This window comes from Myotis lucifugus, unplaced genomic scaffold, assembly GCF_000147115.1.
Source record: "Myotis lucifugus unplaced genomic scaffold, Myoluc2.0 scaffold_99, whole genome shotgun sequence".
Taxonomy (NCBI): Eukaryota; Metazoa; Chordata; class Mammalia; order Chiroptera; family Vespertilionidae; genus Myotis; species Myotis lucifugus.
The window spans coordinates 2,165,277-2,188,312 of record NW_005871147.1 but is presented as its reverse complement, the minus strand read 5'-3'; the positions used below and the strand labels follow the sequence as shown (position 1 = coordinate 2,188,312).

Here is a 23,036-nt window from a genome sequence, read left to right as displayed (position 1 = left end):
TCAATATAATTCCAACGCATTGTCCCCCAACCAAATTCATTCAAATTTGTTTCAACTCTATCTTCCCTCCCTTTTCTTACCACAATTTGATATCAGACATAAGTTTGTAAATTGGTTTCACTTATATTGGGATGGTGACAAGCCAATTAAGGAAGCAGCAACCAAAAGGTGCCTAAATTTACCATGGATAAACCAACAGATGAATAAGAGAGCAAACTTGAGGTGGCTTCAGAGGTGTGCCTTATTACAAAACATAGAAGTTAATATTGCTTTGTTATATATAGAAATAATCCATGTTGCTAGCAACAATTAGAGCAAGCTACTCTCATAATTAAAAAGTTTTGAGTCCTCTTGAAAATGGACTAGCACCATAAGAACTGGACACCTGGAGAAACATGAGGAAAGTCTCTTCAGAAGCAGCTAGTATCTCTTGTATCTACTTTCAGCAAAAAATTAGTAAGAATCAAGAGATCAGAAACTGGATCACAGTCCTTCAATACCAAAAAAAATCCCAAAAAGCCTTTTAGGGCATGTATATACAGATATAAATTCAGCGACTGTCAGGCAAGCTCACAAAATAAAACCAGAGGCTGTTTAAATTTATTTAGAGTATTAAGAGAATCCTATTATGGTCCAGATACCCTGACAGGGAAGAGAAATTTCCTGAAACTTTTAAATTAATATGGAAACTCACCATGCTCAGTTTTTAATAATTATTTAAGAGAGACTGTGAACCAACTACTGATTAGCCTCCTGCCCTTCCTAAAGCCTATTAGCCGATTAGTACCAAACATCTACTAACGTCCTACAACTCTATTATAGTTATGTTTCAAGGGACTTGCAGAGGCTTTAGTGAAAATTTATTGGGGGGAAAAAGCAGCAGCAGCAGTGTAGAAAAGGAAGGAAAAAATCATGCAAATTCCTTAGACTTAGTCCTCCAGACTTAAAGATGGAAAAGAATCAACTTTCACCTTTTCCTTTATTGCATCAACCTGCAAAGGAATTCAGAAGGTGCAGCTTAGAAAAAAATCAAATTCCATATTGAGCATAAAAAGGTAGAATCAGCAACAAAGGTTTAGGGGAGAAACATCTAACCACTAAAAAAGGTATGAGAATAGTGAAAATAAAGGGCATACTGTAAGCAAAATTTAGAATATATATATATATTTTTAACTTCAGAGCTTACTGCAGAAGAATTTATGCTAGAGTCAGTGTGAAAGAAAGCAGCTTAATTGCTAGTAAAATTTACAGCACTTTGGTTAACAGCAGCTTAGAGCCAGGTCTCACAAGTTGGCATTATGCATAAGAAAAGAATTCTCATCTATGGCTAAGATACCCTGAACTTATAAACAGAAAGTGTTAATTCTTAAAATATTATTACTGAACATAATGGTATCTACTTAGATGGTAGCCTAAGAAAATACTCAGTATACTGGGGGCTGTTAGTAGTGCTATTTCCCCCCTTTAAATAGGCATGCTGAAGAGATCAGATGTGAAATGGATTTTAATAAGCATGTTTTCTCTAATGAAATGGATCCTTTAAGATCATTTTTAAATGTTTGACAGCAAAAAAGCTAGTAACTGTTGAAGATAGGGTGAATAAAAATATCTAACATCAAAACGGGACACTAAGACGAATAAGTGACTTTTATAAGATTATATCCCCAGCTTGTTTAATGCACTTTTAGGAAACGTGTCATTACTTGTTAACCTCCTATGATATTTTAAAATTAGGGGTTAAACTATCAAAATATTGAGAAGATTAACAGGATGTTAAGAATACAGGTGTAGCTTCCCCAGGGGAAACACGCATACACATTAAAGTCAAGAACCAACCGAATAAAGGGAACCTATACTACTATTTCTAGAATCTGAATAGTAAGAACTGATCTAAGGAAGATATTTTGAAAAAAATTTTTTAAATCAAATGTTTAAAAAAAACTAACATACAATGTAGAAGTAATACTATTCATCCTCAGAAATACATTGAGGATAAACCTTCTGGCAAGTTATGATTTGAGTTTCCTTTTCCATGCAATGTCATCTGTCAAAAATTAAAAATTTATGGAGAACAGGAATATTTTTGAATCAACTAAATAACTTACTTTTACTAGAGAAAAAAACATTAAAAAAAATAAGTCTGCACATGGAGTTTTACATATTCAAGATAATTAGTTCTGAATATACCCAGAGGTGCCATTACCTTTGTCAAATATTCCTTCATGACCTGGATGAAATAGGGCATGGCAAAATCCATGATATTGTGCCTCCAGGCAGTTTCCAGGACAACATCTGGCCTTAAAAGATCATAACAGGTAAAGAGACAAGCTCCAAAGCACTCTCTTTTTTCTTCCTGCAAAAACCACTGTAGGAGTTCTTCAGCCAACTCAGTATCTTTAGATTCAGAGGCATACTGCATTGCATCCTATTCAAACGAAAGGATGAAAGTCAAACATTAAACTCAAATATACTGAAACCGGTAAATCAAGCAATACAATGGGGGGGGGGGGTCCCAATTATATAATTTAAAGATTTGTTGAAAGAAAAGGAATAGATGGATAAAGCATTCTTTTTTTTTTTTTAAGAGAGAGCTTTGAAATAAAAATAAGATAGTCCTAGAATAAAGAAAATCACTTAACTATGATCTCCTCAAATGGGGGCTTAAAGGGAATTCTCATAATCATAAGCTAATACTTTTAAAGACCATAATCACTTGTAGTATACCACGTTAGGGTTAACACAGATCATCCAGTAGTTGGTTTAATGGCCCTGCCCCCACCAACTTCATCCACCTTGTACAGGCTATCTTTCTTGCACAGCTCTACACTCTGTTTCCAGCGATTGTTGCCTTTGAAGAGATAAGCAGCAATTCTCCTGAACTCAATGAGTTCATGTTTTTCCAAACGCTGAGCAAGTGAGATATTGTCAAAGTTGTCGTAAGCGTCTATTGATGTTCGCAGAGCCTTAAAAAAAGAAAAGCCATCCAAATTCCAAATCAGTGTTCCATTCTAGTTTTAAGTTTATGTTCCATCATTTTTTATCAATGAGCCATTATGAACATAACTGACTGTATATGACATGATCAATGGACATGTACATATGATGATGACCAGTGAAGCATTATTAAAATATGACAGCCTAGACTCAAGCATCAAATCACAAAGTTGTAATCTAATAAGTATCAAGGTTCTTCAATATAATTATGTAACAAAGACCTCGAAGATACTGTAAAATTTCTAAAGGTGCAATTTTCTCCAAGGTTTTCATATCAAGATCTAACATGAATAGTTATGAAATTCGGAAAATTTATAATTTGAAGGGTAAGATTTTATGCTCTGAGGAAACTCCTGATACAACTCAACGTGATAGTCAGTCATACAGAGGGGCATGGGCTCTGAGCCTAAAAGAAAAAAGAGCCCACTGAATCTTAACTCTTAATTAATTTTGTTCTTGTGAAGCCTTTCACAAGGGAAAGTTTATTAAACAAATACTAATATGGTATTGGGCAAGAAAGCAGTGAATACAGTTAATACCAAGTAAGTTTTAAGGATTAGTTAAGAGATCAAAGACTTTTCAACCCTATCTATAATCTAGATGCTTAGGGATAAAGTAACCATAATTTTTTTCTAAAGAGAGATAAGGATCTAAGCAAAATTCTGCAAACTTGGCATTTCATCAGGGGGAAGTCAGATTTATCAATCCTGAACATCTCATTAAATTTAAATCGTAGGCATATAAATACCTAATATTTAAAAGTCTAAGGATAATGGCCTCTTTTTGTTTTTTAACTGCAAAACATATCAATTTACAACCTAATTATAACCTGAGTTTTGAGAATATATGCAAGAATCAAAAGGTTTTACCTGATAATCTTCTTCTGTAATAAAGAGGTTGTTCAGTGATTCATTCACAGATTTGTTGTTGTGGTTCTGAACTGAACGCAAATATGGTTTCACCAGTGGTAGCTGTTTAACCTTTAAAATAAAGAGTTTGTTACAAATGTAGCACATGGTTAAAGTTCCATGGACAAAAATTATTCAAGTATGTCTTAGATCCTTGTTATAATATTTTGAAGTTTTAAAAAATAATTACCTTGCTGAAATAATTGACTGCACGAGTATGATCCAACCGTGGAGACAGCACCATCAGCAAATCATTTAACAACAGAGGCTTGAATTCTAAGTAGAACTGTATTGCTCTGTAGTATAATTCCACATTGGCAACCTAAAATGGGAAAAATCCATACATAAGTCAGAATTACTTCCTAATGAGCTTACTCATTTTGAAGCCTTTGCTTTGTTTTCTGAAGAAGGTACATACCTTGGTAATGATATCTTTGAACTGCCCTTCTTTCCATGCATCAGTGGGATGATTCATCATGGTAATTATGGCATTATCATATTCTTCATACTTGTCATACAAAAACACCAATTCCGCCCAAAGATGAGCTTGTTCTGCAGCTCTTAGCACCTATGTAAGAAAGATTTAATTGCTTTAAATATGAATCTTTAATTCTAGATAGTAGTCCAAAAAGGGATGTTTTAAAATATTAGTTTTAGCTACAGAGTTGCTCCCAATGTTAAAGGCTGGTTACCTTAGGTATATTCACTCTGGACCAGAACAGCTCCAAGTGCTCCCTCATTTTTTGTGGCTTAAATTTAGAATATAGAATGGCTAATTCGGTGAACATCCCCATATGAGCTCGCTCAAGTCCCAGAGCTGCTTCCAACATCGTTATCAGTTCTTCAAAATATCCACGATCCTGAATAAGGAAGATAGTAAATTAAAGATAGGAATATCTGTGGCAAAAGATCTCAATTAATATGAAAGACTGCTGTTCATTACCTGATAGTAGTTGATAAGTTCCTCTAATTCATCTGCATGTACTACAATATGGAGCCCACACATCTGAGCAAGACGGAATTCTTTCCCATCTACACAGGCAAAGCAGACCTACAATAAAAATTTCAAATATGTGAACTCAAATGTAAACATGGCTGGTTAATTCAATTCACAGTTTAAAGAGCATTTCTAAATAGCATCTTAATTCTTTACTCAAACAGGTGTTAAGATTACCTCTTTCCATGTTCGGGTACTGTTTGCTTTCCTAGCTCCATCAACAGCTGCCTGATATTCACCCAGGTGAACCAGGGTAGATGCCAAGCGTCCAAAATTGGAAACGTTGTTGTACAACAACTTAGCAGCATCATACATTTTTTCATCATAACAACGGTCACCAACCTGAAAAAAAAGACAATCCATTTTCAGCGAGCCTAAACTCAATCCTTTCTCCAAAGCTGCAACTCAATGTAACAGTGAGAAACAATATTTTTCCTGTAAGATATTTTTTCCTTGGAAATCTTCAGCTGTAATGTGTTGATCCTACTAAGCTAATGACGTTGCTCAACTACTTATCTTAACATTCTTCAAAAAAAAATATGAATAAGAAACCTACTTGTTGGATATGAGCATTATTTGGCCCATTGATGAACTCTTCTAACTCTGCAAGGCGGTTTGTTTTAGCCAGTGCGAATATCAATTCTGTCTCCACATAGGACTCACGAGCCTTCTTACGGGCCATCTGCAAGTACTTTACCAGTTCTTCCCAGTTTCCTAGGTATAGGAAAAGAAAAAAGTAATACAAGCACTGACATCTTTTTTTTTTTAAGCACTGACATCTTAACGTTTATCTTTTCACCCAAGTAAATGAGAACTACTTTTAATTTCCCTTTAAGGAAAACATTATAGACAATAACAAATATAAACAGTGAAATACATCTAGAATAGCAAAACTTCTATTATACTTCTGTATTATCACTAATGAAATGAATAGTGGATATCCCCTTTCCCTTAGAGCTGTAAGATTAGATAGAGCTCAATCAGAATTTTATGAAAATTCAAAACAGAAAATTAATCTTCCCCATGGACCTTGCAAGTTCACAAAATGCAGCTTCTCTTTATCTGGACTAAAATGGAGGGCTACATGTTTTCAAAAGTAACCCTAAGTATCTAATTCCTACTTAATTCAGAGTACACAATTTATCTTAATGCTTAGCTTAATCAGAGCTTAGGTACATTTTCTGAGGTCACAAATACATAATAGTTAAGAAGTCGCACCACTAGTATTGGCAGCCTGAACAACTTCCATGTAGGATGAAGGGTCATCTGCTTTGATATAAGAGTCAATGGCTTCTTTCACCATTCCTTTCTGCAACTGGGCTTTTGCAAGCTGACTCCAGACCGCAGGCTCATTGCAGCGTTCAGCAAATTCATATGCCCGATCCAAGTTTCCAATATGTTCAATTAAAACCTAAGCAACCAATTTTTGAATTAGTGTTACAGTAAAATGAATCTTACCACACAGCAATTACATTGAAATGGCTCTCCTATGCCATAGCAATTGGTTATGCTCATCCTCAAAGGATAATACATATATTGAATCATGAGAAGTCATTATATTTAGTATATAAACTTAGGTAACCTGAAATTTTATTTACCTGCACTGCTGAAGTATTGACATCAAATTTCCGGAAAATGGCAAATGCTTCTTCAAAGAGCTCATTGCTGATGGCGATATTGGCAATATCTGGGGCATCATAATTATCCAGGCGGTTAATATACTCCATAACACGGGTACGATCAGCCTTGATTGCAGTGAGGATTAGGAGGTTTTGCAGATTCCTTTAAGATAAAAAGATTTAAACACAATATTTTAACAGCTCATTAGTTGTAAAGAATAAGCACTGTGGCTATACTAGTCCAGTCTTTTGTCTCAGGAGGTAGGGTGAGAAGAGGAGGGTATTAAAGAGTGACAATTTAGACAATATACTCAAATCTTTGTCTCTTTGTTCCTTCCCAAAACTGACAGGCCATAACAATGGAACCCTCTCAGAGCATACCTGTGTTCACTGAATACAGAGTTATCAAGAACAATTTTCTCCAGCAGTTCAATAAGTTCATTCGGAAGGTCTGCAGTCATAAAAGCCTTGACAGTTACTGACACTTCTTCAGGGTCCTGAGTCTCAGACAAGGCTGTCTGCACAACCTAGAAAGGATATATAGAAAATAAGTTCCGAGAATCAAAGTGATTTTTGAAGATATTATCTAATAAAACTAAGTTGGCTTTTCAGTAGAAAACTTGAAATAGGCAGAAAAAAAAGTGGAGGAAAAATACCTTTAAATTTACTACCTAAAGGTCTTCGTACACAAATTCATGTATAACTATATCATATGTACTTCCATTCTCCTGAAAAATTACCCTAATTGTATAATTTCAATCTTTTCCCTCATTAAAACATTACTCATAATAACCACTCCCCATTATCACTTTAATGGCTACATGTAATTCAACTACATAGATATAGCATTATATACTCAATAATTCCTCTGTTTTCAGCTATTTGCACGGTTCCCAGATGCTGCAGTATTTTTTTTCTGGGAAGATTTGTATCTACTTAAAAATTTTCCTTAGAAATGCTTCCCAAAGCATTTAAAATAATTAAATGTTTAAAATGTTTCTTTTTACTGCCTTCTCTCATAGTTAAATATGGTCCATGTGTATGATGAGGGAAAAGAAAAGGTTTTACTCATAGTGAAAAGATGAGCCTTAATCCCATTTGCCAACTTTACCTGGTCAATTAGAGGTCTCCTGTAAGGATTGCTTTCCAGCAGCACACTGCCCCACAATTCTGGATCCTTCCGGCGTACCAGATAGCGGGAAAGACTTTTGAAGAGGGAATTCTCATTGCAAACCTAAATAAGATATTAAAGATTAATTTCAAGGTAAGAAGTAAAGACTTTTTATAACTGACTTTACTTTTAAAAGTTATTTCCTATCATTTATACTCTGATTATTGTCTTCTAGGAGAAAAAAATCCACAATTTTTACATATAATCTTGAAGAGGTTACAAGCAAGTATTCTACTATACTGGTCTGTCATTCATGCACCAGTACTGCAAATTTTAATTTCAGAGGCTTTATAATGTGTTTTAATATCTGGTAGGCCTAGTTCACCTTTATAGCTTTCTTTTCAGTGTTTTACTAGCTATTCTTGTTTATTTTTCCATGTGTACATGCATACATATATGTTCGTGTGTATATGAATGGATGTATGTACATAGATGCATATATTTCCTAGCTATGATCACTGAAAGATCATAGAAGCAAGTACAAATACACCTAACAGCCCAGATCTGAGTTTTTTAATCCTTACCCAAGGACATACTTAGAGAGAGGGAGGGAGAGAGAAAATGGGTGGGTGGGGGGGGGGTTTGAAAGAGGGAGAGAGAAACTTAAATTGGTTGCCTTCTGTATGTGCCCCAACCAGGAATCAAACCACAACCCAGGTATGTGCCCTGACCAAGAATCCAAGCGGCAACCTTTTGGTGCATAGGACAATACTCCAACAACTGAGCCACACCAACCAGGGCCAGATCTGAGTTCTTAATAGCATTCCCCACTAAAAAGGATGAGAGTTCCCTGGGAAAATGGCAGATTCCAGGGCTGGGAGGGTATAAAATGAGTGTGACGTAACTTGTTGTGCTAAAAAATAAGGACGCGCTTGAAGAATGATGAGACCATAAGACAAAGCCCCAGAAGGCAGGCTGCAGAGATTTTTATCAGCCAAAACTGGGACATTTTGAGCATCAAAACAATAGTGGTGGATTATAACCTATTGAATCAGACAGGGATTCATGAGTACATGAAAATATGAGTGCTGACTAAATGTGGAGAATGTGCTAGACTTGGAAAATTGTCCTTTTGCAACCAACAAATTAAGAATGGTTTAAGAAGAATCAATAGATTCTAAATTGGCATAGAAGAGGGGGCACACAACATTTGCATGGTTTTAAGTGTTTCCTTGCTGACTTCTTAAGATCTGCAAGGGGAAATGTAATAATTATACAGTAAAGAAATTGACAACAATAAAAAGTGCCTCCACCAACGAAGAACAAAAGAATGCCAGGTGCTTCTGCATATAATAGCATGAGAAAGACAAAGATCACTTAAGCAATATTCTGGATGCAAAATATACAATCTAAAGCTAATCACAGGGAGCCATCAGAGGAACTCAAAATGAATAAGATTCTCTTACACTGTGAATGTACAAATTGCCACTGAATTTTTCACTTTCAAATGATTAACATTATGTAAATTTCACTGCAGTAAAAAAATTACAGTAGAAAAAAGACTACTTTTACAAAGAAAGGCTGAAGAATTGTCTCATATTAAAAGAGACTAAAGAGATACGAAAACTATATGCAGTATGTAATCCTACACTGGAAGGAAAAACTGTTGTAAGAAACATTATTCGGTCAATTGACAAAACTGGCATAAATTAAGAAATATTCTGTCAATCAAGTTGACTGAGGTTGGTTTCTATAATGTGTTTATGAAAGAGAACATCCTTATTCTTAGGAAATACACTGCAGAGGTACAAGGCCACGATGCATGCAACTTTATCATATGTTTAAAAGATGTATGCATGTGCATAAACCATGGACACAAACAATGGTGCGGTGAATGCCTGCAGTGGTATGAAAACCAGATGGAGAGGGAGTAATGGGGGGAAAATGGGGGACATCTGTAACACTTTCAATAATAGAGATTTAAAAATTTTTTAACCAAGGGGTGGGGGGGAGATGTATGCATCTGTGTATGTGTATGTGTATGAGAATGTATAAGAACAGAAGTGATAAAACTAGTGCAGTTAAAATGTTAATAAGTGAAAACACATTTGATCTACCATCTTGGCCACTTTAAATTCACAATTATTGGCAAACAAAAATTTTTTAAATCACATGTCTTCCAAAAATGCTCTGTCTTAACTAAAACTACTCTGAAACTCTCAAAATTCACTAACCTAACATTATATAATACATTAGAGGCCCAGTGCACAACATTCGTGCACTGGGAGGTAGGGGGGTCCCTCAGCCTGGTCTGCACCTTATTGCAGTCTGGGAACCCTCAGGGGATGTCCACCTGCTGGCTATGGCCCGATCCCCCAGGGATCAGGCCTAACCCAGCACTCAGACATCTTTCTCACAGTCCAGGGCTCTTGCAGTCCAGGACCCCTCGCTCCTTACTGCCCGCCTCCAGGCGGGAGAGGCTCCAGCCACCGCCACTGCACCCGAGCTGTGAGCCCGGCTTCTAGCTGAGTGGCGCTCCCCCTGTGGGAGCACACTGACCACCAGGGGGAAGCTTCTGTGTTGAGCCTCTGCCCTCTGATGGTCAGTGCATGTCACAGCGACCAGTCGTTCTGCCCTTCAGTCAATTTGCGTATTAGGGTTTTATTATATAGGATTTTTTAATGCAGCCTTCTTAATAAAACTACCTTGTTAAAGAAAATAAATAAATACATAAAATGCAGCCTTCCTTCTATACATTCAGCTAGCAGTACTCACATTAATAAGTTCCAGATCACACTGGCCACGCTCATAAGCAACACAGGCCAGATGTGGATCTCTCTTCTCACAATATTTTCCAACAACACGACTGTCATAATAAGGATTTTCACGAAGAAATCTCTCTGGGTTGTTATTACTGTCTATGTAGATTTTGGCTAACGCATTGTGAGTAGCAGGCTCCTCACAGCCCTCATGAATCCTGGCCTCTAGCCAAGGCAGAAGCAGTTTCAACCTAATAAAAACAAACAAACCAAAAAATAACACATGTACACATATTGTATTATAAATAACAAACTCTTAACATGCTAACTATTTAAATAATGTGCTTTCCCATACATTATTTTGTATTCTCAACAACCCTATTATAAATTGGGAAATAAGACTCAGAATGTGGTTAAATGATTTGCCCAAGATTACACAGAAAGTATATAAGACTATCTTTATACTTTCCCAGACCTACCTGTTATATATATAGACAGGATATAGAAAGAAGAGATTATAGATTCGTAAACTGTTCTTTTTTATACTGGACAAAATATCTAGAATTTGGATAAATTTTGTTCAGGAGTGGGCTGGGACGTGGTATGAGAAAATAGGCCAGATTATCTGAAGTTTCTTTCAATTTTAACATAATTAACATACATTACCTACAGCCAGAGGAGGCAGCATCCTAAATACACACTGGGAACAAAATGTAGTATCTTTAGGAGCTCTGGGCTTAATAATTCTAGCAGTTGTATGATCACTCCACCAGAGGTCATGGTTTCACTAAGCTATAGTTTATGTTTCAATGATTTAAATATCAAAAGCACCCAGAGAAAGAGCAGTAGGCCATTATTTTGGCTATCAAATTCATGTAAATATTTACATTACCATGTTCTCCTTTGAATATTAAGATTCAAATAAAGCCCTAACCGGTTTGGCTCAGTGGATAGAGCATCGGCCTGCAGACTCAAGGGTCCCAGGTTCGATTCCGGTCAAGGGCATGTACCTTGGTTGAGGGCACATACCCAGTAGGGAGTGTGCAGGAGGCAGCTGATAGATGTTTCTCTCTCATCGATGCTTCTAGCTCTCTATCCCTCTCCCTTCCTCTCTGTAAAAAATCAATAAAATATATTTTAAAAAAAGATTCAAATAAAAACACACACAATTTAACCCAGAGTTAATAGGTAACTCTCTTCTCATTATTCTTGAGAATAATTTATTTAAGAACTAGTTAGCAAATACAGGGTGTCACACCTAACTAAAAAGAGGCTTTTCACATAGTTGACATTAAAAGCATATACAAAGTCAACCCATGTAGCTCTAATTATAAATATGCAAAACAAGTGATTAGCCAGGTTAACAGATTTTTTGTATGATAGCTGTAACATTTCAGAAAACAGCTTTTCTTTAAATCAACGCTACAGTTAGCCGATCACTTCTAAATCGGGTGTTTCCAGGGAATCATGGTCCATTTATTTCTGAGTAGCTTTTCAACAACTGACAGGTTACATTTTTATCCGTTACCATGCTGAGAGAGACTTATTTATCCCAGTTATGGAGGTTAAATGGTACTACACCTGTTTCTTTTTTCAACCTCAGCAACAAGCTCATCAGTAGAAAATTGACCTCTTACAACAAGAATCAAGTTTTTAATGACATCTTCAGAGCAATCAACATCAAGTAATCCTCCAATAACCACAGGAAGTCGACTTGGATTCACCTAAGGGTTAAAAAAATTTGAAGAATGTCTATTTAATATGATAACCAAAAATGAGCTTTAAAAAATAAACATTTCCCCCTCTTTTAAGCTCAGTTATAAACAGAGTCTAACTTTGCAACTAGACCAAGGAATTTAGCAGAAGTCTGGCTTGTTAATTAATTATCTCAGCATTACTTCAAAGGATAAATAAGTCCAAAAATGCTAAAAGTCACAGAATTTTTCACACATTAAGTCCACTATAGCAAAACTGTCTGTCTGTTTTTAGAGTTAGAAGGTACAGTTTTTTAGATCTATATTTAAGATGGTTTTAAAACTGTGCTTTGGAGTCTATGGCCTCTACACAGATACTTCAGGTGCTACCAAGTACGTAGGGCATTGGCCATCCAACTTTTTCAACTACAGCCCTTCTGATGTTTTATATACTTGGCATGCATGTAAAATTTTAATCAAAGAAGGATTTGGGCAGGAAAACATTATAAGAGCCACTGTAGCAGACCACAGTTTCAAAAGGGTGAAGATTTCCAGAGTGAAATATAAAATCTACAATAAGATTTAATTTTTAAGTAATCTAAGTATTACTTACCTTTTGTACATATATCTCTATATACTTTTGAAGATTATTTCTATATAAGTACAGCACCAAATCATGGACAAAGTCAAATCGATCACACACAATAATGAGTGGTAATTGATCTGTTAGCTTCGCTTCCTGGGGGGGAAAAAGAATGAAAAGAAACCTTAATTTTCTCCTTCTGTGAGATAGCAAATCTATGTAAAATATGACAACCTCCGTTTTATACTGGTGGGAGAGGATCATATAAACTTGGCTGTTCTCTTAAAAGAAATCCCCAATTGCTGGAGAGAGCACACCATTTTCAGTAATTTTTTATTAATCAATACTTAGATCCATAGCAAAATACCAGGTCCTTCCCACACACACCCTTGACCAAAAAAAGTAACAAATTAAGATTAGTGAGCCACTACTGGCATTCGGGATATAAAATCATCACAGCAGGACTTTCATTAATGATTAATAAAATAGAATTGAGTTATTTAAGACCAATAGTCAAATTGTCAAAATGATGACATAAGTGGCTTGTACTTGTTTCAAACTAATGACTTATTTTGACTCCTCCCTAACTCCATTCTATATGGCCAGCCGCTAACATTCTGTTACAATAAAGCCCACAAGGAGCAGCATGATGGTGACAGCCATGAATTAAACACACCACATGTTGCTATAATAAGAAAAAAGTTAAGAAAAAGAAAGCACGTAAAGAAAGACATCTTTAAATTGCCTACTGCTTTTACCATTACAAATACCAAGCTATAATCCTACTTTATAGATTGACATAGATGTTACAGACAGGAGGTAAGACCTATATTGGGCATTTACCTGAAACATGTCCTGTTACATTCCACAGACATAAGGTAAAGCACAAAAAACAACAGTTTCCATCAGGAATTCATTTACACACAGTGAAACATTGATCAATATATGATCTGTCTATAAAAATCTGCTAAGGAAGTAGAACTAAGCAGGATAGGACTTTCCCCAATGACAGCCACTAAGAACAACATTATTTGCAAGGTTAGAACAAAACAGTACCTAAGTTTAGAACATATCAGTCACCCAATTACAAATAATCTGAAGATTAGTCTATGAAGTGTTCAAAGAACACAAAACTAAATCTGGGAGTCATGAGAAATCCTGAATAAAAGATCAAAAAGGCATGCATGGGTCTGGATTTATGATAGGCCTGTACCCCTGGGTCTCTCATAGTGCCCCATGCCAGAGCAAACTGTGGCCTTGAATCACTGCCTGGCCTCTGCCCGTAGGCTGCAGGCACTGAAGCAGGTTACACAGTGGAGGGCAGGGGCGGGGAGACAGGAAAGGCTGTAAATCTGAAGTGGAAGTCAGCAGCAGATTTTTCACACATTAAGGAAAGTCTAAAGCAGGGGTGGGGAACATCCAGCTCTTGGGCCATATAAGGCCTGAGAAATCATTTGATCTGGCCCTGCCAAGGCATTAGGGGTGCGTTAATTAAATGTTCGACCAAATATAGCAGGCTAATTTTAAGTTGATAATTTTGTATGGCCCTTGAATGATATTATAAATATTCAAATGGCCCTTGGCAGAAAAAAGGTTCCCCGCCCCTGGTCTAAAGCAAGTATTTAGCAGCATGGAAACTGTACTAAACAGCTGCTATAATCATCTCTAGAAAGAGTGTTTGATCTACCTATGTAAACATTTCAATAAGCCAAGTTTTTCCTATTAAATAAACATCAAAAAGTTAGTGGGTCATACTAATCTTCTTTATCCTGTTTAATATAAAAATAAAATATTATGTACTTTTATTTTATCATTTAGGGAGAAAACATACTTGCAAGTAATCTAAGATTACTTAGGTATTCTATTCTCATGCGTGTTTAAGATTTCTGCTGGCAAAGACAAACATACTGTATCTACACCCCCCCCCACCCCCCGTAAAAAACTTAAGATTGAAAGAGTAGACAAAAATCTAGAATGGATATTTTCTTGATTGCCTAAATTTGCACATGTAAGTAATGCTATTAATATTTTAAATTATTTAAAAGTTTACCCTGAAGCTATTATGGTCAAAGATTTTAAGATAAAAATTAAAATTATATAAACATTCACGGGTTGTCATAAACATGAAGTTATTCATTTAACTAATATTTACTGAGTACCCAGGTACCAGACACTGTACTTATGCACTGGAGATACAGTAGGGAACAAAGTAAGCATTCCCTCAAAGGACTTACATTGTAGTGGGAAGAGACAATACTGTTAAGTGTTATTTAAAAAAAGTAGAATATGGGGTTGGTAAGGATAGGCTAGGGCAGGGGTGGGCAAACTTTTTGACTCGAGGGCCACAATGGGTTCTTAAACTGGACCGGAGGGCCGGAACAAAAGCATGGATGGAGTGTTTGTGTGAACTAATATAAATTCAAAGTAAACATCATTACATAAAAGGGTACGGTCTTTTTTTTTTTAGTTTTATTCATTTCAAACGGGCCGGGCCGTAGTTTGCCCACGGCTGAGCTAGTACCTCCAAAGCTTTATAACAGTGATGGTGAGATGTAGCATTGCAGCTACCATACTACCGGTCAATAAGGAAAGGGAGTAAAATGCTTTAGTATGTTCATTCTCACTACTGGGATGAAAGGCTACATACAATAAATAGTAGCATCTTAGTATTGAGTTCCTATCTCAGATTATTTAAAGATAAGATACCAGGTTTACCTCTAACTCAGACTGGAATTAGAATTCCTTCAAGGAGTCAGGAATAATTCAAAACCAAAAAGAAACAAAACTTGAATTACTGTATTTCACATGTAGGCTAGCACCACCTTATTTCCAAGGCCCACCAACACAGCTTATTTACAGCTGTTATAACCTGAACACCTATGGCCTACGAAGGTAGTTGAGAAAAACAACTTGTGGCTGAAGAAACCAAGGCTGAGTTAATTTGCTTGAGGTAACAGGTAGACATATACTGAATGAACAAATAACAGTTAATGATAGAAAGAAATGGAATTTGCACCAGGTCTGACTGGTTCAAAGGCCTGTAATATCCACATCCATGTCCCTACTCTATCAGGCTTGCACCCAATTCACAAATGTGGAATGGGAATCCTCGTCTAATTAGATCTCATGGGCTAAGCAACTTAAGGCTGCACCATCCTAGTATTCAGATAAGTTTTTTGAAGTTCAAGAACAAAATAATTTAGTCCTGCTTTACACACACATATATATATTTCAGAAGTCAAATATTAATACCCAATGCTAAAAAAATTACGACTAAAGCATAAAAGCTGTGAGCTTAATGAAAACAAAAAGAAATCAGTTTAAGAACCTGGTAGTATTTTTAAAAAAGGAAACAGTACTGACAATCAAATGAGGAACTGAACCAGTGTTAGGGGTACACTAGCCAAGCATAAAGCATCAATCTTTCTTATTTGGAGTTTTTTTGACAACAGAAAGTCTTGAGTTCAAACACATCATACTAGCCAGGCCATTCAGACTATTTATAATGGTCAAGACATTAAATTATAAAGCTATATTTTTGGGGGATAGTTTATTTTTTCATCTATAATATAGGGTTACTTCAGCACTTTGACTATCTCAGTACACTGAAACCCCTAAGGTTTGGGGGTATTCAATCTAGAGCCCAATCAGCTAATACAACTGTAGATTAAAAATGATGACCGTGTAGGCGTAGGAAAAGCCTATTTTTTCTACTAAATTATTCATTAAGCATTTTGGTTTTAGTTTCAATCTAAAGTTTAAGAACTTTATATTCAGTTTCTGGAGTCATTTCATATATATAAATAAAGGTTTAGGGGGATGAACTGAATGTTCTATAGTTTTCCTGAATTTTAGAGGCAACTAACAATATTAAAGTTTTATTTTCCTGTCAAAGTAACTAGTAGGAATGAGAATAAAGATAAAGTTAAACTTTAAACAAAATTAACTGCCCTTAGGTATATTTTAAAGAGCTAAGAATCTTTAAACCATTACTCTTCACTTCAACATAGGCAGTTCTTACTTCTCTAGAACTAAATTCCGTGTCACAAATCTGAGGATTTTTGTTTAATCTTACCCTCAATTTATGAATTATACATGATTAATATTTAATTTCCAGAGTCAGGCTAATTTGATGACAGAAATAAACCTGCTATGCATGCAGTAGAAGCTCCTTAAAATGACACTGAAGGCAAAATGATTTTAATATTCAAAAGAAGACTAAATGAAATTCTAAAATGACACTGAACATCTAAACAACTTTCAAAGTGAAAGAAATGACATTTCTTTAAGGTAGTGAATTTTTTTCCTTCTTTTAAATAGATGGGGTGATTCCAAGTATTACCAATTTCCTTCCCTATTTCAAAGGAAACCACAAAGTATTAAATTTGGAAGAAATAATTCAGCACACAATTCCAGAATGTTAAGAATTTTACATTTAGGGGAACTTTTTTTTTTTAACTAACCAAACCCTTGCAGAACTGCTGACCTTCAACCCAACCAGAAACTGCATTACTCAAAATCACTTACCTTGAGAAAATTCTTGACTCGCTCAGGATCATAGCAGTTGCTTTCTCGGCAGATTCTTTCTACTTCTTTGATCTGCCCAGTCTTGCAAGCTGCCTGAATATATTTAAAGTGCACATCTGGATCCTGACTAAAGTTAACAATGGATCCCAGAAAATAAAAGAGACCTTAAAAAACAGATAATTGAAATTAAGTACAGGTGCACTTTAGAGAATAACAGAACTGTATAATATTTAAGCAATTAAAAAACATGTTATTTCAATTATACCTCAATTTTACAAAAAATAAAAAACACATACTCAATACTCCCAAATAAAAACTGGTTGCTCAAAAAACTCCATAAGAATACTAATTAATCTAGTAATTAGTTCAATAAATGGATTTGCACCTTTATCTTGAAAAAACCCCCAGAAAATTCAGCCTGGCCAGCGTGGCTCAGTGGTTGAGCGTCAACCTATGAACCAGGAGGTAATGGCTCGATTTCTGGTTAGGGTACATGCCCAGGCTGTGGGCTTGATCCCCAGTGTGGGGTGTGCAGGAGGCAGCCCACCAGTGATTCTCTCTCATCATTGATGTTTCTATCTCTCTCTCCCTTTCCTTTCCTTTCTGAAATCAATAAAAATATATATATAAAAAAAAACCACAGAAAATTCAACCCAATGTTTTCTAATAGAGAAATAGGAGGCAGCTACTTAATACCAAACTAATTATCACATCATATTCCATATGATAAGTTTTAAATGAAGACCCTTATAGATGGTTTTCCATATGCAGTTAATAGGAAAAATACAAAAGTAGTTTGAAGAGAATTTAATGCAGTGCTGTCAATACAGTAGCCACTAACCACATGTGGCTATCAAGCACTTCAAATGTGGCTAGTGTGACTAAAGAACTAAATTTTTAATTATATTCAGTTTTAATTACTTCAAATTTACATAGCCGTATGTGGTTAGTGGTTACTGTACTGAATGAAATAGTAAAAATTTAGTGCATAGCTAACATACAGAAACAGAAAACTAGAAGAAATCTTATTCCTTCTGTCTAGAGCAATACTACAAAAAGAGGAAGAAAAGGTAACTGGGACCAGAAGTTTGGCTAATGAAACCAAGAGCCACCCAACAGTGATTACATTAGTACTCAGTACAGCAGTGGTTTTCAACTGGGGGTGATTTTCTTCCCAGGAGACATTTGGCAATGTCTGGAGACATTTTTGTGTCACAACTGGTGGCGCTGAACCACACTGGCACCTAGTGAGTAGAAGCCAGAGATGTTGCTAAGAATCCTGCATACACCCCTCCCACCAACAAGTTATCCAGCCCAAAATGTCTGAAGTGCTGAAGTTACACAAACCTGCTGTATAATGACAAATCACAAAATATCCTTGGTTAGAAACATTTGCCATTATAAGAGTCAGACAACATAGCATGAAAATTTATTATACCTGATCACTAGTCACTAGTATTTTTGTCTTACACAATTATGACAAAGCCACTATATATATTTGTATCTTAAAATTCTGCTTTTATTTCACCTATAAAATATCCAAGCAATCTTGTTCACTGCATATCCCTCAAATCTGACATAAAAGATGCTCGACATTTATTGCATGATAAAACTTAAAATTGTCCCATAAAATTAAGCTTGTAGAGACAGAATTTCTAATAGCCTGTGATCATAATATCCCTCTTGGTTATCTTAATTAAAACACACTCAGAAATTCCTAATTACCTTCAAAACTTTTGAAAGATTCAAACAGTTCAATCAGAGATTGAGTTGACAGTTGTTCGTGATACTTAGAAGCCACTTGAACACATATCTGCAGGTTTTGGCGAATATTGGCAGACAGCATGGCCCTGAGGCATTCTAGGGAGTCTTCTACGGATAAGGATCCAAAGTAGTTCACTAACCACTAGAGGACAAAATAAATAAATAAGCAAGTACATAAATGAAATAAAACTGAACCTAATGGTGATATGAAATTATTATCATTCAGAACCACAAACACATTTTTAGTACATCATTTAATCATATCTAAGACCACCTGTTAGGTAAGAAAATAAAATACCTCAGGGTTAAGAAGATGGGTGTGAACAACTGCACGCTTAATATCATATAAATCAGTGAAGTGTTCTAATGCACGTTGCAACAGACCAGCCTTTTCACACAGCTGAGCAATATGAGCCCGGTCATAATGCGTGAACATCTGATTCCCTAGAATAGCATCTGCAACCTATAAAACCACAAACAGAATAAGTTTATTTTACAAGCCCATTTATATCAGTAATTCTATATCCAGATTACATATAAAGATCCAATATCTAATTGATAAAGAAGAGAAAATACAAAAGAATGTTAACTAAATTTTCTTAAAGAATAATCATCTCAGTTGCTTTGAACAACAATCCAAGAAGTTCTGAGTAACACCTTAAAAGTATGAACGCATATACCTGAGGTGCGTGCATAAGGTTCATCTCAAGCAACCTAGTCTGTAAAGGACCTTCAGATGGGCGATTATTCTTCAGGGCATCAAGTAAGAATGCAGTACACTGCTGAATTAGATTGTATTCCATAAAGACATCCACAATCTGCAAAAATATTTAAAGAATATTGTTTGAGATGTTTAAAAATGGCTTTATGATACTGTTGATAATATGCAAATGAAAGGAAATTAAGTATTATCTCATTTGTTTTACATATAAAAAATTGCCAGACCAAACAAACCCCAGACTTAAATAATGTTATTTGGACAGCATAACTTCATAATTTAAAAATACATTTTTGGGCCCTAGCCAGGTCCCTGGTTCAATTCTGGTCAGGGGCACATGCCTGGGTTGTGTGCTTGATCCCCAGTGGGGTTGTGCAGGAGGTGGACAATCAATGATTCTCATCATTGATGTTTCTCTCTCTCTCTCTCCCTCCGCCCCCCCCCCCAAATCAATACAAATATATTTTAAAAAATAAAAATAAATAAATTTTTGGCCCTGGCCAGGTAGCTCATTTGGTTAGAGCATTATCCTGATACGCCAAGGTTGTGGGTTTGATCCCTGGTCAGGGCACATATATGAATCAGCCAATGAATGCATAGTAAGTCGAACAAATCGATGTCTCTGTTTCTGTCTCTCTCTCTCTCAAATTAATTTTTAAAAAAAGGAAGCTCTGGCCTGTGTATTCAGTGGTTAGAATGTCAGTCACAGGTTTGATTCCTGGTCAAGGGCATGTACCTGGGTTGCGGGTTTGCTCCCCAGCCTGTTGGGGCGAGTGTGGGAGGCAATCAGTATATGTGTCTCTGAGACATCAATGTTTCTCTCCCCACACCCCGCTCCTTCCACTTTCTCTGAAAAGCAATGGAAAAAATATCCTCAGGTGAGGGTTAAAAAAGATAAGAACTATTTTTGTCTTCTGGAGTTACTTTTAGTTCGAGTAAAAACAACTATTATTCCCATACATTTTTCATATGTTTACATATACATCTCTAAACAAGAAGTCCATTTTGTATGTTTTTAAACTGTATATATAGCCCTGGCCAGGTGGCTCAGTTGGTTGGAACGTCATCCTGAGCACCAAAAGGGTTACAGGTTTGATTCCCAGTCAGGGAACACGCCTGGGTTGTGGGTTTGATCCCCAGTCAGGGTGCATATGGGAGGCAACCAATCAGTGTTTCTTCCTCTCTCTCTCTCTCTCTCTCTCTCTCTCTCTCTCTCTCTCTCTCTCTCTCATCAATGAAAGCATATCCTCTGGTGAGGATTAAAAAGAAAAACAAAAAACTGTATGTAGATGGTACCATACTGTCCATTCTTCTGCAACTTGCTTTTTTTGTCTATGTAGATAAGACAAAGCTCTAATTTCTAGAAATTGAATGGTTAACCCATTCTTCTCCAAATTGTTTAAACTCAAATCCCCCCATTCTCTATTGAAATCAACTTCTACCAATACATTTTCATTTCTTTACCTGTGTGATATCAGCAAGAGGTTCTTCATCCTGAACCAACATTTGAGCAAACTGCTGTCCCTGATCTGGACTGATACGCATGACATTTCTCAGCAGAAAGATCCAGTCTGGAGTATATCCAACCTACAAATAGATATAAATTTAAACCCCACCACAAAGTTCCCTTTTTATATAATTTAAAGGTTTTTTTTTCTGCAACAGAATCTTACTAATATAGAACTACTGATGAAAGTACAAATTCAGTTTTAATTTAAGGTGTTCAGTTTGACCTTGGTTTATATTAGGCAAATAGATGCCTTAGTGATAACGTTTGATTAAATAGCTGTAAATTTTTATAATTGGCTTCATTTTTGATGAATGACTATTCCAAAAAGTTTGTTCTAACAGTTTAAGCATGCCCCTGACATCTTAAATTCTAGTAAGCTGTATAAGAGAAACTCTCCATTTTTTTAATAAGTGTAATTCTATATGTGGGACTAAAATAGGGCTTTTAACTTTTCCCAGTAACTAAAAATTTAAGGAAATTCACTATTAAAGTCACTTAGAGTTTCTTCAGGCTAATTTCTCTTTAATGTTTTAATGAATTTTTTGTTGAGAATTTGTTTCATTAAACTCACTTTTTTAGCATACAAAACAATCTTCTGAACTTGACCAGTTTCTGCAAAGCACTGAATGACTTTATTTGGGACATTAGCCCTTAGGTACACACTAAGTGCCAATGTAGGGTCCACAGATTTCACAAGGTCACCTAGTTCTTCAGAACATTCCAGCTGTCCAAAGGAAAAAGAGATTGGTGAGTAATCCATAAGTTGTTTTATAAATGAGCAGTTGACACTACTTCCACTATAAATAATATAACATTTAGTTACTCAATTGTCCCAGAATATATTACAAGTATTCAGGGGTTGTGGTTAGTAAAGACTCTTGATTATGTATTCACAGCAATGTCTCAGTAGAATTTTCACACATCCTACCTAAAGACAAAAAGCCCAGTAAGATTTCATACATATAGATATTACCAAATGCCTTGTCAGAAATGTAAATACTTAAAAAGGAGAACCTTGTACTATTAAGAATATTCAGATATCTGACCCACATGGCCCCAATTTTTTCAAAATAATGTAACTTTAAATGTAATGTTATCAAATGAAAAGTTGATACTAAGTTACCAGTTGAGGCTTACCATAAGGACCATTATTAAAATTAGGGTATAATTTGTATGTCTGAAGAATCTAAGCTCCATTATCTTCTTGACTTTTGGATTTATGGTTATAAAGCAGGACACTCTAATTTCACAAGGTCAAACAGATAAAAAATTTTGAATTTTTAGGTGGTAGACAAGTAGATTCCCTTCTCTATACATTCAACCTGCCTTAGTCAACTGCCCAGTCTGGAAAGCAGTTTCCCTAAAAGAGTTTTGCTTTACATATTAGAGTTGATTTTCTACTTTTAATGGCTTTGTGGCTATGTCAGAGAATAGCCTTTATCATTGATCTTCAGTACGGAGAAGTTGTATTGAAGTATATATCTCTTACATGCTAATTAATGAAGAGTTGACCAGTATCCCTTTTACTACAAATAGATCCCATATGACCATTCTCAGAAATATAGGTCAACTCAGTTGCCTTGGCTGTCACCATCCTCCCTTATCTTAAACAATTAAGACCTCAAATACTCGCTATTGTGGCTATTAACTATTCTTCAGCAGAGGCTCCTATCCAAGCATCCCAACTCTGAAGTACTATTCTCCAGTATCCTGCAAGACTGCCAGATGCTGGGTTAAGAAACAAGGACTTAGCCCTGACCGGTTTGGCTCAGTGGATAGAGCGTCGGCCTGCAAACTGAAGGGTCTCAGGTTCGATTCCGGTCAAGGGCATGTACCTTGGTTGCGGGCACAC

The 23,036-nt window shown here is 35.9% G+C and overlaps 1 protein-coding gene and 1 non-coding gene across 4 annotated transcripts in view; one reads left to right on the top strand and one right to left on the bottom strand.

The window, feature by feature from the left end:
• Nucleotides 1-23,036, bottom strand: part of CLTC (clathrin heavy chain) — a 65,264-nt gene that overhangs the window by 11,962 nt on the left and 30,266 nt on the right. For 2 of the 3 annotated variants that reach the window (XM_006092220.3, XM_023756809.1), the window contains exons 9-30: nt 21,756-21,908; nt 21,139-21,261; nt 19,637-19,774; nt 19,255-19,419; nt 18,918-19,098; nt 17,193-17,356; nt 12,696-12,821; nt 11,970-12,112; nt 10,405-10,639; nt 7,630-7,752; nt 6,900-7,045; nt 6,498-6,681; nt 6,118-6,310; nt 5,456-5,613; nt 5,077-5,241; nt 4,846-4,953; nt 4,595-4,762; nt 4,321-4,470; nt 4,093-4,224; nt 3,864-3,974; nt 2,793-2,963; nt 2,204-2,425 (exon numbers count right to left, since the gene is read on the bottom strand). In XM_006092220.3, the coding sequence (XP_006092282.1) occupies nt 2,204-2,425; nt 2,793-2,963; nt 3,864-3,974; nt 4,093-4,224; nt 4,321-4,470; nt 4,595-4,762; nt 4,846-4,953; nt 5,077-5,241; nt 5,456-5,613; nt 6,118-6,310; nt 6,498-6,681; nt 6,900-7,045; nt 7,630-7,752; nt 10,405-10,639; nt 11,970-12,112; nt 12,696-12,821; nt 17,193-17,356; nt 18,918-19,098; nt 19,255-19,419; nt 19,637-19,774; nt 21,139-21,261; nt 21,756-21,908 (3,459 nt within the window). The remainder of the gene's footprint in view (nt 1-2,203; nt 2,426-2,792; nt 2,964-3,863; nt 3,975-4,092; nt 4,225-4,320; nt 4,471-4,594; nt 4,763-4,845; nt 4,954-5,076; nt 5,242-5,455; nt 5,614-6,117; nt 6,311-6,497; nt 6,682-6,899; nt 7,046-7,629; nt 7,753-10,404; nt 10,640-11,969; nt 12,113-12,695; nt 12,822-17,192; nt 17,357-18,917; nt 19,099-19,254; nt 19,420-19,636; nt 19,775-21,138; nt 21,262-21,755; nt 21,909-23,036) is intronic. The other variant, XM_023756810.1, reaches the window with a different exon arrangement.
• LOC111826730 lies at nt 13,848-13,981 on the top strand. Its single transcript, XR_002830107.1, has one exon. It is a non-coding gene; the product is annotated as a small nucleolar RNA SNORA42/SNORA80 family (small nucleolar RNA).